General features: G+C 37.4%; 1 protein-coding gene across 4 annotated transcripts in view; it reads left to right on the top strand.

Moving 5' to 3' along the window:
- Positions 1–15,672, top strand: part of EPS15 (epidermal growth factor receptor pathway substrate 15) — a 148,452-nt gene that overhangs the window by 93,140 nt on the left and 39,640 nt on the right. For all 4 annotated transcript variants that reach the window (XM_045477343.1, XM_045477346.1, XM_045477342.1 and 1 more), the window contains exons 14-16: positions 7,105–7,266; positions 7,678–7,875; positions 14,408–14,611. In XM_045477343.1, the coding sequence (XP_045333299.1) occupies positions 7,105–7,266; positions 7,678–7,875; positions 14,408–14,611 (564 nt within the window). The remainder of the gene's footprint in view (positions 1–7,104; positions 7,267–7,677; positions 7,876–14,407; positions 14,612–15,672) is intronic.

The raw sequence follows: 15,672 nt of genomic DNA, 5'->3' as shown, positions 1-15,672 counted from the left end.
CAGGCTCCAGGCTCCGAGCCATCAGCCCAGAGCCCGACGCGGGGCTCGAACTCACGGACCGCGAGATCGTGACCTGGCTGAAGTCGGACGCTTAACTGACTGCGCCACCCAGGCGCCCCAGAATCCAACTCTTGATTTTGGCTCAGGTCATGATCTCACAATTTGTGGGATCGAGCCCTGTGTAAGGCTCTGTAAGGACAGCATGGGGCCTGCTTGGGATCCTCTGTCTCCCTGTCTCTTTCCCTCTCTCTCTCAAAATAAATAAATAAACTTAAAAAAGAATACTCCTATAACTTCCATTTTGAAAATTAAGCCAACACAGGGGCGCCTGGGTGGCGCAGTCGGTTGAGCGTCCGACTTCAGCCAGGTCACGATCTCGCGGTCCGTGAGTTCGAGCCCCGCGTCGGGCTCTGGGCTGATGGCTCGGAGCCTGGAGCCTGTTTCCGATTCTGTGTCTCCCTCTCTCTCTGCCCCTCCCCCGTTCATGCTCTGTCTCTCTCTGTCCCAAAAATAAATAAATGTTGAAAAAAAAAAAAAAATTTTTTAAAAAAAAAAAAAGAAAATTAAGCCAACATAATGAATGTACCTGATTATTTCTAGTTTTGGATTAGTCTATAGAATTTTTAAAAGCAATTCAATAGCATTTTTATAAGATTTCCAAAATATGTAAAATTCCCCCTGTTCTCTTTAATAATTCTTCTTCAGGTATTCTAGTATAAATACATGTCAGTATATATGCTTTGGGGTTTTTAAGTAAGTGTTTTATTCATAAGTTAGTGCTATCTTTGTTTATATTTTGCTCTATTTTATATGAAACAGATGCAAAAGTATTCATGTTGTTAACACTTTGTAGGTTTGTTTGTTTGTTTGTTTGTTTGTTTTTAAGGTTTTTCTTTATTTATTTTGAGAGAGAAAGCACCAGCAGGGAGGGGGAGAGAGAGAGGAGAGAGCAAGAATCCCAAACAGGCTCCACACTGCCAGCAGGGAGCCTGATGTGGGACTCTAACTCACAAACCCTGAGATCATGACCTGAGCTGAAGATAGACACTTAACCGACTGAGCCACCCAGGTGCCCCAATACTTCTTAGGTTAATACTGAAGTTACTTCTTCAGTTGTGCAACTGACTTGAGTTGCTAAAATGAATTGTTTTAGTCTTTTAATATAGCAAAGAGTTTTTATTTATTTGTTTAAATTCTCTTTTCACTACCTTTGTAGCACTTCATGGGATATAGAAGGATGGGAATGAGTTTATCATTTTCAGTACCTTGTGTGATTTCTAGAAAACAGGACATTTTCCTTGAAAGTTCTTTTTATTTTTTTTTTTTATTTTATTTTTTTTTTTTTTTAATTTTTTTTTTTCAACGTTTATTTATTTTTTGGGACAGAGAGAGACACAGCATGAATGGGGGAAGGGCAGAGAGAGAGGGAGACACAGAATTGGAAACAGGCTCCAGGCTCTGAGCCATCAGCCCAGAGCCCGACGCGGGGCTCGAACTCACGGACCGTGAGATCGTGACCTGGCTGAAGTCGGACGCCCAACCGACTGCGCCACCCAGGCGCCCCGAAAGTTCTTTTTAAATAAAGCCAAGATACCTTCCCTGATGAGGAACCTTTGATGTGACTGCTTTGGTATTTTTCTAAAACAAACCTTGGCACTGTGTTACTGTAGTTTTGTTCACTCCATTCTTGCCATTCTCTAATTGCTGCTATTCTCCTTTCTTCTGTTGATGGAACAGATAGGCAAGTAGAGCATGATCACGGAAAGTAGAGCATAACTAGGAAGGCTTCTGCAAATGTCTTTAGTCGCTTACTTCATGGGATGGCATTTGATAGTGCTGAGGTTGTGCACAGACGAGGATTTTCCCAAAGGGCTACCCTAAAGTTAAGAGTCAGTTATCATAGTTTAGTGGAAGATACTGTCTGTTAGGAGAGCCTGCCACTGCCCTGGTCGAGGGTGAGGTGGGGGTTTGGAGGGGTGAGGGGTGGGTAAGGATCCTTGGGAGATGTGTATCTGTTACCTTCACTTAGTCTCAGGGTAAGCAAATCTATACCAAAATAAGATAGCCCAGGTTATCTGGATACTGATGTTGATGTGGAAATTGTATTGCAGTGGTGGTAGCCTTACAAGTAATTTTGCAGTGAAATTTGATTCTTATTCTTGTAGTGTGTATGTTTGCATCTGTTCATTTTGCTTTTGTGCAAATTAATCATTTTAAATCTGCTTACTGAAAAAGTAGATGCTTTTGTGTATGAGCTAGTGTTGGAATTTTTTAAGAGATCTTTTATCATACTTAGAAATAGACATGGAGAAACATTAATTATAATTAGTTTTGATGTGGACATCTATCCAGCTTAGATACTAATGTGAGGTATTTTCTCAGTAACCTTTCCCTTGGAGGTCTATACTTTTATGTTACTAAGTGGCTTTTTACTGCAGCTAAGAAGTGAGGCTGGGAAATTTAAGTGACTTTGCTCCGTGGAAGAGAAAGGTCAAGAATGAATAAATATTATATTGGCTTGTTTATTCCCTTTCCTCTTGCATAAATTTGTCTTCTAAGGGTGTATTCAAAGTGGCTCACTAAAAATACTAGTTTTGAAAAATAGTTCAGTTTATTAAAGGAAACCAGTATTAATCCTACTATTGGTAGCTTTTACATAAAAATTCAGTCACATCTGAATATTTTTTTTTAACGTTTATTTATTTTTGAGACAGAGAGAAACAGAGCATGAACAGGGGAGGGTCAGAGAGAGGGAGACACAGAATCTGAAACAGGCTCCAGGCTCTGAGCTGTCAGCACAGAGCCCGACGCGGGGCTCAAACTCACGGACCGCGAGATTGTGACCTGAGCCGAAGTCGTTCACTCAACCGACTGAGCCACCCAGGCGCCCCTACATCTGAATATTTTTATACTGGTGTGAAACCACCAGAGGTATATGATACTTAAACTGCAAACTTGACATTTTTGGATTATGAAAGTAATAATTGGTCCATAATTTATAAAATATAGAAAAATATAAAAAGAAAAAAACTCTACAATTTCAGCAAGAGAGAGCCATTGTTAACATTTTGCTGTATTTTAAATGAATATACATAAATGGTTTTATATTTATTTGTGATTATATTGTACATGCCTTTGTATTTAGCTTTTAAAAATTAACATTAGGTCCTAGACATTTTCTTACATTACATGACCCTTTTAAGGTAAATTTTGTTTTTAATTAGATTCATAATAAAAGTAGAGACATCAAAATTATATCTATTTATAACATCTAGGTATTATTAGAGATGAAGTCCAAGATTTGGTGTGGGTAGGGGGTGAGGGGGGAGGCAGGAGGTTGAGAGAGGTTGGGAAGTTAGAGTGTTTGAGGATGGGAATAGGTAACAGATATTTTTTCCTTTTCCCACCCCTGAACATTTTTAATTAAGGGGAAAAAGAAAAAAGATTTTTCCACAGGATTCTTAAAAAATGCTTTTTAGGCCAGCATATCATTATATATAAACTATATAATAATAACTTTATAACCAAAGTAAGGTATTTATGATGGATTATATTCTCAAACCAGTAAAATTACTTTAGAGCTGCAGGTGGCATTTAAAAAATATTTTATAATTGACTTATAAGAAATTTTCAATCCACTGTAGTTTTTCAAGTTACTGTGTTAAAGTGAAGCTGCCTTCCTGAAGAGTAAGCATATAGGGGCACCTGGGTGGCTCAGGTGGTTGAGCATCCCACTCTTACTTTTGACTCAGGTCATGATCTGACAGTTTGTGGGACTGAGCCCCATTTTGGCTCCAGGATGATCATGGAACCTGTTCGAGATTCTCCCATTCTCTCCCTCTGCCCCTCTCCCGAACTTGCGTACTCTCTCTCTCTTAAAAAAAATAATAGTACATAATATTATGTAAAAAAGCACAAATATAAACGCTTAAAAATGCAAGAAAGGTATATGCTACAGTAAAATGCTAAAGCAGTAAAGATTATTTCCATATACAGTAATGGAGATTTTAAATGTCAGATCAGTCTTGGTCTATAGACTATAAAAATATTGAACCAGTACAGAAATTAGGTGGTATTTTAACAAAAACCATTTATTAGGTCAGTTTGAGGCTACTATTAATATTTACTTATAGTTTAAATACAGGGTGAAGCTTTTCACAGCATGTTAAAAGAACATAAAATCCTTTCTTTCTATCAACCTCAGGCACATTTTCCAATAGTTTCTCCCAGGTACTAGAAACTTTGTGATATTTACAAATCATTGTTTAATTAATCATCTGGAATGTGCTAGCATTATACTAGATTGCGGAACCTCAAAGAAAGGTGAGACATTGGTTTTGTCCTTCAGCAGCTTATTATCTAGAGGTAACTATAATACAGTGTAGTAAGTGTGGTAATAGAGGTTAGGTACAAACTGCTGTAAGAACATAAGTAAAGGAAGCTCAAGGTGAGTCCGAGGAGATTAAATTTGACCTGGCTTTGAAGAATGAATAGTGTTTCCAGATAATCATGGTATGGAAGGGCACTCAAGGAAGAAGAAATGGCTTAGGCAAAAGGCACAGGGACATTGAAGTATATTGTGTCTTGGAGAAAGAAGATGGTGTATTGAGGCTGGGGCACTGGTGAATATAAGGAAAAGAGGGTAGTAGAAGAGAAAGGATAACGTGGGGCCCAGAATTAAAGGTTCTAATGTACCTTGCAGGCAGTTTTACTTTATCCCACAGATAAGAGGGAGCCATTATGTATTTTATAGCAGAGTAACTAAAGAACTCTTCTTTACAATGAATTGTTTTCTTAAGAAAGTTGGACATTTGTAATAGGAAGAAACAAAGGCAGAAAAATAAAGCATGAGTCAAGGAAAGGACAATGAAAACTAGCATGTATTTATTGAGGGCCAATGCCAGGTGCATAGCTAAAACAATATCTTCATTTTGAGTATGGTTCAGTTAATAGTATAGGCAAGGTTAAAAATTTAGGCATGAAAAAATATTAGGCATTCTGGGAAATTAATGATAAAATACTAGTGGAGCTTACCATTACGAATCTATGATCACATAGACTCATGGAATTTACGCACAAGAAGAGTTTCATGATCATCTATTGTGTTGGCCCTTTTAAAGGAACTTTTTAAAGAAAGCATCATGATAGTAGTTGCACTTTTAGATTAATCAGTTGGTTGAGAAAATATAAGTAAAAATCAGTTATTAAAAGCATTGTTCAGGGGCGCCTGGGTGGCGCAGTCGGTTAAAGCGTCCGACTTCAGCCAGGTCACGATCTCGCGGTCCGTGAGTTCGAGCCCCGCGTCGGGCTCTGGGCTGATGGCTCAGAGCCTGGAGCCTGTTTCCGATTCTGTGTCTCCCTCTCTCTCTGCCCCTCCCCTGTTCATGCTCTGTCTCTCTCTGTCCCAAAAATAAATAAACGTTGAAAAAAAAAATTAAAAAAAAAAAAAAGCATTGTTCAATGTTTTATTTAATCACCGAAGCATCTACATGTATTTAAGAAATAGTGGTGTACTTGTGAAAGTTTGATCTGTGGACACTGTGTATAGCTTAGTGATTAAGAGCTCAGACTCTAGAATCAGAACCTAGTTTGAATCCATCACCTGTTAACTGTAACTTTGGACAAGTACTTGCCCATCTGTGCCTCAGTTTTCTCATTTGTAAAATGTGATTAACAATAGTACCTACTTCATAGATCAGTCATATGGATTATAAATGAATTCATGTATGTAAGGAGCCTGGACCAATACCTAGCACATTATAAGGGCTATTGTAGACGTCCTTGTTTTGTATAAGTCGTGTGTAATTCAGAACCTTCTAAGTTTTTCTTTTGTTGTTCTTAGATTCTTACTCTGATGAATGATTGTTGGGGTCTTTGAACGGTATGTTAGTAAAAAGATATCATTATTTTTAGGGGTGCATGAATGGTTCTCCATATCCAGAATAGACAAAGCTTTTAGAGATGGAAAGTAGATTGGTGGTTGCCTAGGGCTGGGGATATTGGGAAGGAAATAGAGAGTGACTTGCTAGTGGGTATGGGGTTTCTTTTTGGGGCAATGAAAATGTTCTAAAAGAAATTGTGATGGTTGCACAGCTCTGTAAAGGTACTAAAAACCATTGAATTGTACACTTTAAATGGGTGAGTTGTTCAGTATATTTATCTTAGTAAAGCTGTTCTAGAAAATGAATAAAATTATTGCTATATATGAAGGAGACTTAGGGAAGGGAGGTGGTTGTAATGGTACTGGCGATGCTTGATGAGGAAGGCCTCACTGAGAAAGTTATGGTTGAGCAAAGACTTGAAAGAGATGAGGGATTGAGCCATATGGATACCTGGGGGGAGAACTTTCTAGGAAGAAGGGGTAATCAGTGGAAGATCTTGAGAGGAACCTGTTGGAGGAGCAGCAGTGAGGCCTAGAGTGGCTGAGCAAGGGAGAGTGCAGTAGGAAACGAAGTTGAGAGATATAGGGCACCGTGAGGACTTTTTATAGAAAGGGAGATGGGGAGTCAATGCAGAGTTTTGAGTAGAGGAGTGACTCATCTGACACAGGTTTTTAACAGTGGCTGATGTGCTGAAAATAAACTGTAGGTAGCCTGGGTGGAAGCAGGGAAACCAGTTAGAAGGCAGCAATCCAGGAGGAGATAATAGTGACCTGGACCAAGGTAGAGGGAAAAAAATGGTCAGTTTGAATGTATTCTGAAGGAAGAAGCAGTAAGATTTGCTGACAGATGGAGATGAGATGTGAGAGAAAGAGAAGAGTCAAAGAAGATGCTGCTCTTTTTGGCCAGAGAAACTGAGGGGGAAGATTGAAGATAAAGCAGATTTGGGGGGTGGAAATGCCAGGGGTTCTGTTTTTGACATGTTCAAGAAGTTCATCGGACTTCGAAGGACAGATTTGAGTAAGCAAATTGGATTTTAAAACCTGGAGTCTAGGGAAGAAATCCTCAAGTAAAAACCGCATTTAAAGCTAGGATTCCTCCAATCCACCAACATAATATGCTGAATAAGATGAGACTTTATTTTCCCTTAAGATAATCTTTTAAAAATTGTTAACCTTCCCCTCTCTCCAAAGATAATAAATATGTTAATTTTCTTGTATTTCAGGATCTTCAAGATGAAGTTCAAAGGGAGAATACTAATCTGCAAAAATTACAGGCCCAGAAACAGCAAGTACAGGAACTCCTTGATGGACTGGATGAGCAGAAATCCCAACTGGAGGAGCAACTGAAGGAAGTTAGAAAGAAATGCGCTGAGGAGGCCCAGCTGGTAAAGTGGCCATTTGCTGCTGTCTGTATCCATACCTTGGTTGCTTTTCCTGGTGTAAGATGGGAACATGCTTTGCTTATTATTGTTGTTGCTGTTGTTGTTAGGTGGCAATCTAATCAACAGTTGGGGCACATGAAGGAGTTGGAGCACTGTTCATCCGGAAATTACAGGCCCTCTTTAGGGGAAAGAAGGCCCTTAATGTACTACTTTTCTAAATTTTAGCTGGAAGTATGGTACCTATACCTTCAAGTTCCCTCTATTCATCCCCTAATTGCCCTTTTCTATCAAAAATATAAACTTCAAAAAACACCACAATAGTAAACTAAACAAATAAACATATTTGCATTATGGAACATTTTAATGACATCTCTTTTTTATCTCTCTTTCTTCTCATTCACTTCCATGTGATAGATCTCATCCCTGAAAGCTGAATTGACTAGTCAAGAATCACAGATCTCCACTTACGAGGAAGAGCTGGCCAAAGCTAGGGAGGAGCTGAGTCGCTTACAGCAAGAAACGGCAGAATTGGAGGAGAGTGTGGAGTCAGGGAAGGCTCAGCTCGGACCTCTTCAGCAGCACCTCCAAGATTCACAACAGGAAATCAGTTCAGTAAGTCTTTGTGACAGCGAGAAACATGCTCAAACGGGGCCTCACCATATCCTCTTAGTGAATAATACTTGTGTTCCTTTACCCTCTGCCTAGTTTATTATTCATTTTTCATTCATTTTGTACAAATAGGTTTCTTGTTGCCTGTCATAAATTAAGACTGTTATACATCGTGTATCTGATTATTATCATTGGAGTCCTGGTTAAGAGTACGGGTTTTGTGGTTACATGGTTTAGGTTTAAGTGCTGTCTCTGCCACTTAACTGTGTGAATTACCTTAGTATCAGATTCCTTATCTTTACAATTAGAAAATTAACAGTACTTCTACCTTTTAGGTCTGTTGTAAGGATTAAATGCAATGTAAAGGTTTAAATAACTGTGAGACATTTTAGCGTAGTGTTTGGTACATAAATGCTTGCTAACTGTTGCTTATTTTTGTAAATAACAAAATTTACAAAATTGGGATTCTGATCTTAAAACCAGTTTTGCTCATTTGGAGACCTTTATTTTTTTTTATTAGAAAATTGTTCTTTGTATAGATAAACGTGCCATGTTGTGTGAGTCCAGAGTATAGACCTTTTGCTTTGTTTTTTTCTGGGCTTCCCTATGTGGAAAATAATATTTTGTAGAATGGTAGTAAGATGGTTAGTTAGGAGCAGAGAGATCATGTAGCTCATTCCTTTCATTTTGAATTTGAACCAACTAAAGCCAAGGAACATTAAGCAACTCACCTATGGTTACATAGCCTTTGAAAAGGAGCCACAGCCTAGAATCCAGATCTTCTAACATGTAGTCCAGTGTTCTCAGTTAATTATTATGTATAATGAAGCCCTACCCTTAATATATTTCCTTCCCCTCTCTTGTAGGTGAATACCTACTCACTCATCTTGCAAGACATAGCTTACTTCTTATTTCTTTATAGCATTTTCTGAACCCTGCCTTTATTGGACTCTACTTCTGTTACGGCATTCGTAACATTTTCCCCTAAATATTTGTTTCTGTGTCTGTCTCCCCAAGTAGACTGAGCTTTTTGGTCTAGAAACTTACACATTTTTTTCTCTCATCATTTAGCGTAGTTCTTATCTCAGTATAGGTACTCAATATACAAGTAACCCAAAAGAATGCTATCCTAGTGAGACTGCTACCAACTGAATGAATATTCTTTAAAATAATTTTCTTCTTTGAGTTTTTTTTAAAATTGGTTTTTTGAGGTATAATTTACATACCATAAAATTCACAGCTTTTAAGGGTACATACAATTCAGTGATTTTCAGTAAATTTAGAATTGTTCAAACATCACAGTCCAGTTTTAGAACATCTCTATCACTCCTAAAAGATCCCTTGTGCCCATCTGTGTGAGTCCCCACTTCTACCCCTAAGTAATTACTAATCTGCTTTCTATTTCTATAGATTTGCCTTTTTGAGCACTTCATGTAGATGAAATCAAACACTGTGCAGCCTTTTTCATGTGGTTTCCTTCACACTCATAATGTTTTTGAGGCTCATCTGTGTTGTAGCATGTATCAACATTTATTTCATTGTGTATTTATAAAGTATTTTGTTTATCTATTCACTGATTAATGGGCATTTGGATTCTTTCTGCTTGTTGGCTATTATGAATAATGCTGCTATGAACATTTGCATACAATTCTTCATATGGACATGTGTTTTCCTTTCTTTTGGATATGGAATAGTTGGTTATATTGTGAAGTTCTGTTTAAATTTTTTTTTTAATTTTTTTTCTTTTTTTTTTTTTTTTAACTTTAGGAGCACCTGGGTGGCTCAGTTGGTTAAGTGTCTGACTTTGGCTCAGGGCATGATCTCGCAGATCATAAGTTCGAGCCCCACATTGGGCTCTGTGCTGATGGCTCAGAGCCTGGAGCCTGCTTCAGATTCTGTGACTCCTCTCTCTGTCCCTCCCCACTTGCACTCTGTCTCTCAAAAACAAATAAACATTAAAAAAAATTTTTTTTAACTTTAAATTGCCAAACTGTTTTCCAAAGTCACTGTACCATTTCACATTCCCACTAGCAATATATGAGGGTTCCAGTTTCTCCACAATGTTAACAACACTTTATTGCCTACCTAACTGATTATAATTGTTCTAGTGTGTGTGAAGTGGTGTCCCATAGTTTCTAATTTGCATTTTTCTAATGACTAGTGATGTTAAGCATCTTTTCATGTGCTTATTAGCCATTCGTAAATCCTCTTGGATGAAATGTCTGTGTAAGTCTTTTGACCATTTTAAAAAAATTGGATTGTCTAATTATTATGAAATTACAAGCATTTAAAAAAAATATATTTTGGATATAGGTTCTTTATCAGATATTTGATTGGCAAATAATTTCTCCCCATATCTTGCTTGTCTTTTCATTTTCTTTGAGGTTTTTGAAAGGAGACTTTTTTCAAAGGAAGGAACATAAATGAGAAAAGTAGAAAGGACTCTCGATATTATAAATTATTACCGAGAAAATAAAAACAGTATTTATGAGCAAGGAAAATAATCTCAGCAAAATATTCTGTCAAGTGTGCCAGAAGATATTTGAGATCTATGGAAGGAATTATATCCTTGCATCTGATCTCCAAACCTTAAAAACAAACATACCGGGGCACCTGTCTGGCGCAGTCAGTAGAGCATGGGACTCTTGATCTTGGGGTCATAAGTTCAAGCCCCATGTTGGGTGTAGAGTTTACTTAAAAAATAAAAATAATTAAAAAATAAATAAAAAAGGAAAGAACAAACATAGCAATTTCTTACATTTGACTGAGTGACTTGTGTCTTTCCCACGAAGGGCAGTATTTTCCCATGGGTCTATAAAAATGAAAATCCAGTTGTAAATTTTCCTGAGGTTTTAATTGCCCTCTAAAGCCAGACAGCTTTTCTGGTAAAAGGAATAATTGAAGAAAAATGTTCTGATTTGCTGAATTGTCATCTTCTTACCTTGTATTTATGGTAAGAAACAGCAAAGAACCTCTGGCTTTAAGTCTATGTATATTACTTACATGATATATACTATTTTAATCCATGTGTTTCTGGCATTCTGATAGAGCTTGTGTTAGTTGTGTGATTTTTTTTCTCTATATCCTCTAAGTTTATGCAGAGACTAAGGAAGAAGAGAGTTGCGTGAGAGAGCGAGACATGGGAAAGCCTAGTTTTGTTCAAGATTTTATTGTCTCAGAAGTAATTATAAGGAATAAATGTCCTACATAGAACTCTTTGATTGGCAAGTATTTCCACATACTGCTTCATCTATATGATGGGTATTTAAGGTTTGAAAATTTATTTATTTATTCATTCATTCATTTATTTTTAAGTTTTTTATTTAAGTCACTTCTACACCCAACATGGGGCTCGAACTCACAACCCTGAGATCAAGAGTCACATGCTTTTCCAACTGAGCTAATTAAGTACCCCAAGGTTTTAAATTTTAGACTGTAAAGGTGTAGTGGGTATTGAAATTTATTTAATGGTCATGATAAAATTCTTTTAAAAAATGAAATAAAGCAAGAGTGTTCTGAAGCGTTGAAAGCTTTTGAGTCTTTGGTGCTGCTAATCACTGAGGTGTTCATTATTTCAGGAGACTCCATGAAGCTGACCCAACTTGACATCCACTGATAACTGGAAGCGAATAAATGTCATCTTATCGCTCCTCAAATGCTTGCAGCCTGATGTGTTAAAATAATTTTGTGAGCTTTAGGAGGTTCAGTCAGGAACAAGAAAAAAGTCAGAAATGGGAAAATATAGAGGAGATATTGGGCAGCTCTGAAGCAGATGGACAAGGGGAGAGCTGTGCCTCTGGTCCCCACGGAAAACATCTCCCTGGCCTGTATAGTCAGTGATTGTGCCCAACTCAGTGAGAAACACTGCCTTACCCATAAACATAAAATTGTTTTACCCAAATAGCATAAAATTGTTTTATACATGCACATTTGTTCTCCTCATATACATTGCAAGTATTTAATGTATAAAAGATCAAATTAACTGTTGTTAATAATGGAGCACTACACTATGTACATTTGTTAAAATAGAAAGTGAGAAGTCTGATAATTCTACCTCCTGGAGAAAAACAATGTTTGCAGTATGGTATCTTTTTAGAATTCTGTCTGCACATGGATGCACCTGTCTTTGTGTGCCTGTGCATTCATATATATACTTATACCAGTTGTTTTTGTTTAGAAAAAATAAAGACATACTTTGTATTTGAAAAAATGAATACAAATAAAAATGAAATACGACAGAATAGGAAACATCAGGGTGCATTACATGGCATAAGGATAAGTACTATCATGAAATTTTTTCACGATTGTATGTGTATGTATGTGTGTGTGCATGTGTGTAAATTATTTATATGGGTCAGTGTATCTATATATATGTGTTTATGTACATGCGTATTCAAATAAATACATATATATTTACTGGGTTAGGGTGTAAAATCTATTTCGTTCTATGGATTAAAGTAAAAAAATATTTATAAGCCACAACTCAATAGCACTAGGAATATACAAGGCATATGCTATGTGTTACAAACGTGTAGTATTTTGGATTGTTAGTTTAAATTCTCAATACAGTACAGTTTGGTAGATACATATGCTTACTGATAACCCAGTGTTTAAATTTATAAACACAATACTTGTGTCCATTCAGTGAACATAAAAGCACTTACGGTGTACATCATTGTGCTAGATGTTGGACATACAAAGTTGATGGCAAAAGTTGTGGTCCCTGCCCACAAAGAGATCAAGGTCTTTAACTTTTTATTTTTATTTTATTTTATTTTTTTTCAACGTTTATTTATTTTTGGGACAGAGAGAGACAGAGCATGAACGGGGGAGGGGCAGAGAGAGAGGGAGACACAGAACCGGAAACAGGCTCCAGGCTCTGAGCCATCAGCCCAGAGCCCGACGCGGGGCTCGAACTCCCGGACCGCGAGATCGTGACCTGGCTGAAGTCGGACGCTTAACCGACTGCACCACCCAGGCGCCCCAGGTCTTTAACTTTTTAAATATGGAATGAATTAGTGGAAAAGAAATAGGAAAATTTAATTGGTATAATAGTGAGAAATGCAGTGTGCTAGGCACTTTATACTCAATGTCCACTGTTTACACAGACCTTTACATTTTACAGAGTTTTTTCAAAAATTTCTGCTTCACTTAATCATCTGTGGAGATAGTTCTTACTTTATGGGTTGAGAAATGGAAGCTTGGAGACTAAACTTTGACTAAGAGAGTTGAAGGTGATAGAGCTTGATTGACATCTGTCTCCCAGTCCAAAATAGTGTTCCTTTTTCAGCTGATGACCCTGAAAAGACCTTTGGTAAATTACAGATTCCAAGATGAGCAACTTAAAAACCTTATGCAGAAAATAAGGTTAGGGGAATTGAGACTTGATTTATGAAATGCTAATAGGTAATTTTTATGATTCCTAAAACAAAACAAAACAACCACACAACATGCTAATAAATAAAGGGAATTCCAATGTAGCGTAAAAAATATATTTTATGAAAAATGGGCACTATTCAGTAAAATTCCATTCATTACTTCTTTTCACTGGAAACATATTTTTTTAATGTTTATTTATATCTGAAGGAGAGAGATACAGAGCATGAGTGGGGAGGCGCAGAGAGAGAGAGGGAGACACAGAATCTGAAGCAGGCTCCAGACTCCAAGCTGTCAGCACAGAGCCCGATGCGGGGCTTGAACTCACAAACCATGAGAGCATGACCTAAGCCAAAGTTGGACACACAACTGTCTGAACCATCCAGGCACCGCAACTAGAAACATATTTTGATTCTGACCTCTCTTCAGTTTCTTTGAGATGTTTGTTAATTTATTTTTCTTTATTATAGTTGTTGGTATCAATAAGCATTTTTTTCCTGCTTCTGGTCCCAATCTTTTTCTTTCAATACTGAATATTACAGCTTATTGAATTCTGCCTCTGTGTCCCCCTATTGTCCCAGAAATATAAAGTCACTTGGATACTGAAATCCAAAATACTTTGTCCTTTATTTAACATGTTTAGAATAGCTTAGATTTAGAGACCATTCCTAGGACTCTAGCCCATTAATAAATAATGCCAGAGCATAGGACAGTAGTTCATTTTACCTTCGTCTTCACTCCTTTCCTTCCCAATAGGAGTGTAGATGGCTCCAAACCTTTGTGTGCTCTCCCTCAACTTCCTTTATTTCTCCCAAGCTTCATCACAAAATCTTCTCTTGCTCTCTTACTTTGCTATCTTTTCCCCAATACCCTGACATTTTCCCCAATTATACCTAAAGGACACCAAAATGCAGGTATTTGAATCAAAATTCTTGAAACTTTCAAAAGATGCACAAAAGCAAATCCATATATACTGGAATTTCAGGAGAACTCTCTGGGATGGATTACTGAAATCTCTCTAAGTCATACTGCATCCCCAGAGGATTCTCCTTAATGGAAGCAAATTTATCTTTGACTCAGTCTAAGGGTATAGCTATTTCCCTGTTGTGAGTCTTTCTAGTAATAAATTCTGTTTTGTATTTCTACTTTGTGTTGACAGATGCAAATGAAACTGATGGAGATGAAAGAGCTGGAAAACCATAATAATCAGTTAAATTGGTGCAGTAGCCCACACAGCATTCTTGTAAATGGTGCTACAGATTATTGCAGCCTCAGCACCAGCAGCAGTGAAACAGCTAACCTTAATGAGCATGCTGAAGGCCAAGGCAACCTGGAGTCTGAGCCCATACACCAGGAATCTCCAGTGAGTCTAATAGTTACATAACCTCCATAATCAACTTCAGAAGAAGAAAAGTTTTTGTTGACATCATACTTAATATAAATATGTGGCCTTGCCTCATCTAAGGACGGTTGAATTTTGTTTTGTTTTTTTTCCCCTCTAAGAGGCAGACAGTAGGTATTGATTCAACAGTTCTAACAGTTTTAATTAGTGTAAAATATAATTTCAATCAATTAATTATAAAGTGTGTTTTCAAAACAGCTCTATAGATAGCAACTTTATAAAACATTTTTTAAGTACTCTCACCCGATGCTGAAAGTAATTCTTTATTTCATAATGTTGAGGACATTTATTTACCAGCTGTTTAGAGAGCACCAGCTATGTGCAGCAGTGCTGCTGTATTATGTGTGAGAGCTGCAGACACAAAAGACTTTAGCCCTGCCTTTAAGTAGCATACAGTCTAGTAGTGTTACACTGTGTTAAAGGGCTGTGATAAAGGAAGCACAGGATATTTAGGAAGGACAGCTTGGAGGGGGCTCAGGATTTTGTAGAGAAAGGTATACAGGTGAGCTTCAGAGTAAGAAGGGTTAAGTAAGGAAGAAGGTGCTATGTTCATGGCAGAGAAAACAGCATTTGCATAGATATGAGATGGGAGAAAACATGCCTCATAGGGTCACAAGAAGTTCTTGAAGGCCATCTTGTGATGGTGGGGAGAGTATTGATAGGAGATGAGGCTTTCTTATAGTGGCTACCTGCATTACCTCTTTCTTAAAGTAGAGATGTCTGCACCCCATTCCAAACTTGCTGAACTAGAGTTTCTGGAATGGTGCCAGGTACATATATTTTTACAAAAAAATTCCACAAGTGATTATGATGTGTACCTGGATAAAAATGACCACTTCTAGGTTACAAAGGGCTAGAGAGTAAGAAATTTGGATTCATCTTGAAGCATTGGGTGATTTATTTTATTGCACTGAGTAGCCACTGAAGAATTATAAGCAAGAAGTGACATGATTGTATTTACCTTTTAGAAAATGTAGAAAATGGATTCAGGAGTGGGACTGGACACATAGATTTGTTAAGAA

The sequence above is a fragment of the Leopardus geoffroyi genome, chromosome C1 (genome assembly GCF_018350155.1).
Source record: "Leopardus geoffroyi isolate Oge1 chromosome C1, O.geoffroyi_Oge1_pat1.0, whole genome shotgun sequence".
In the NCBI taxonomy this organism is placed as follows: Eukaryota; Metazoa; Chordata; class Mammalia; order Carnivora; family Felidae; genus Leopardus; species Leopardus geoffroyi.
This window is presented reverse-complemented; position numbering and strand designations above follow the sequence as displayed.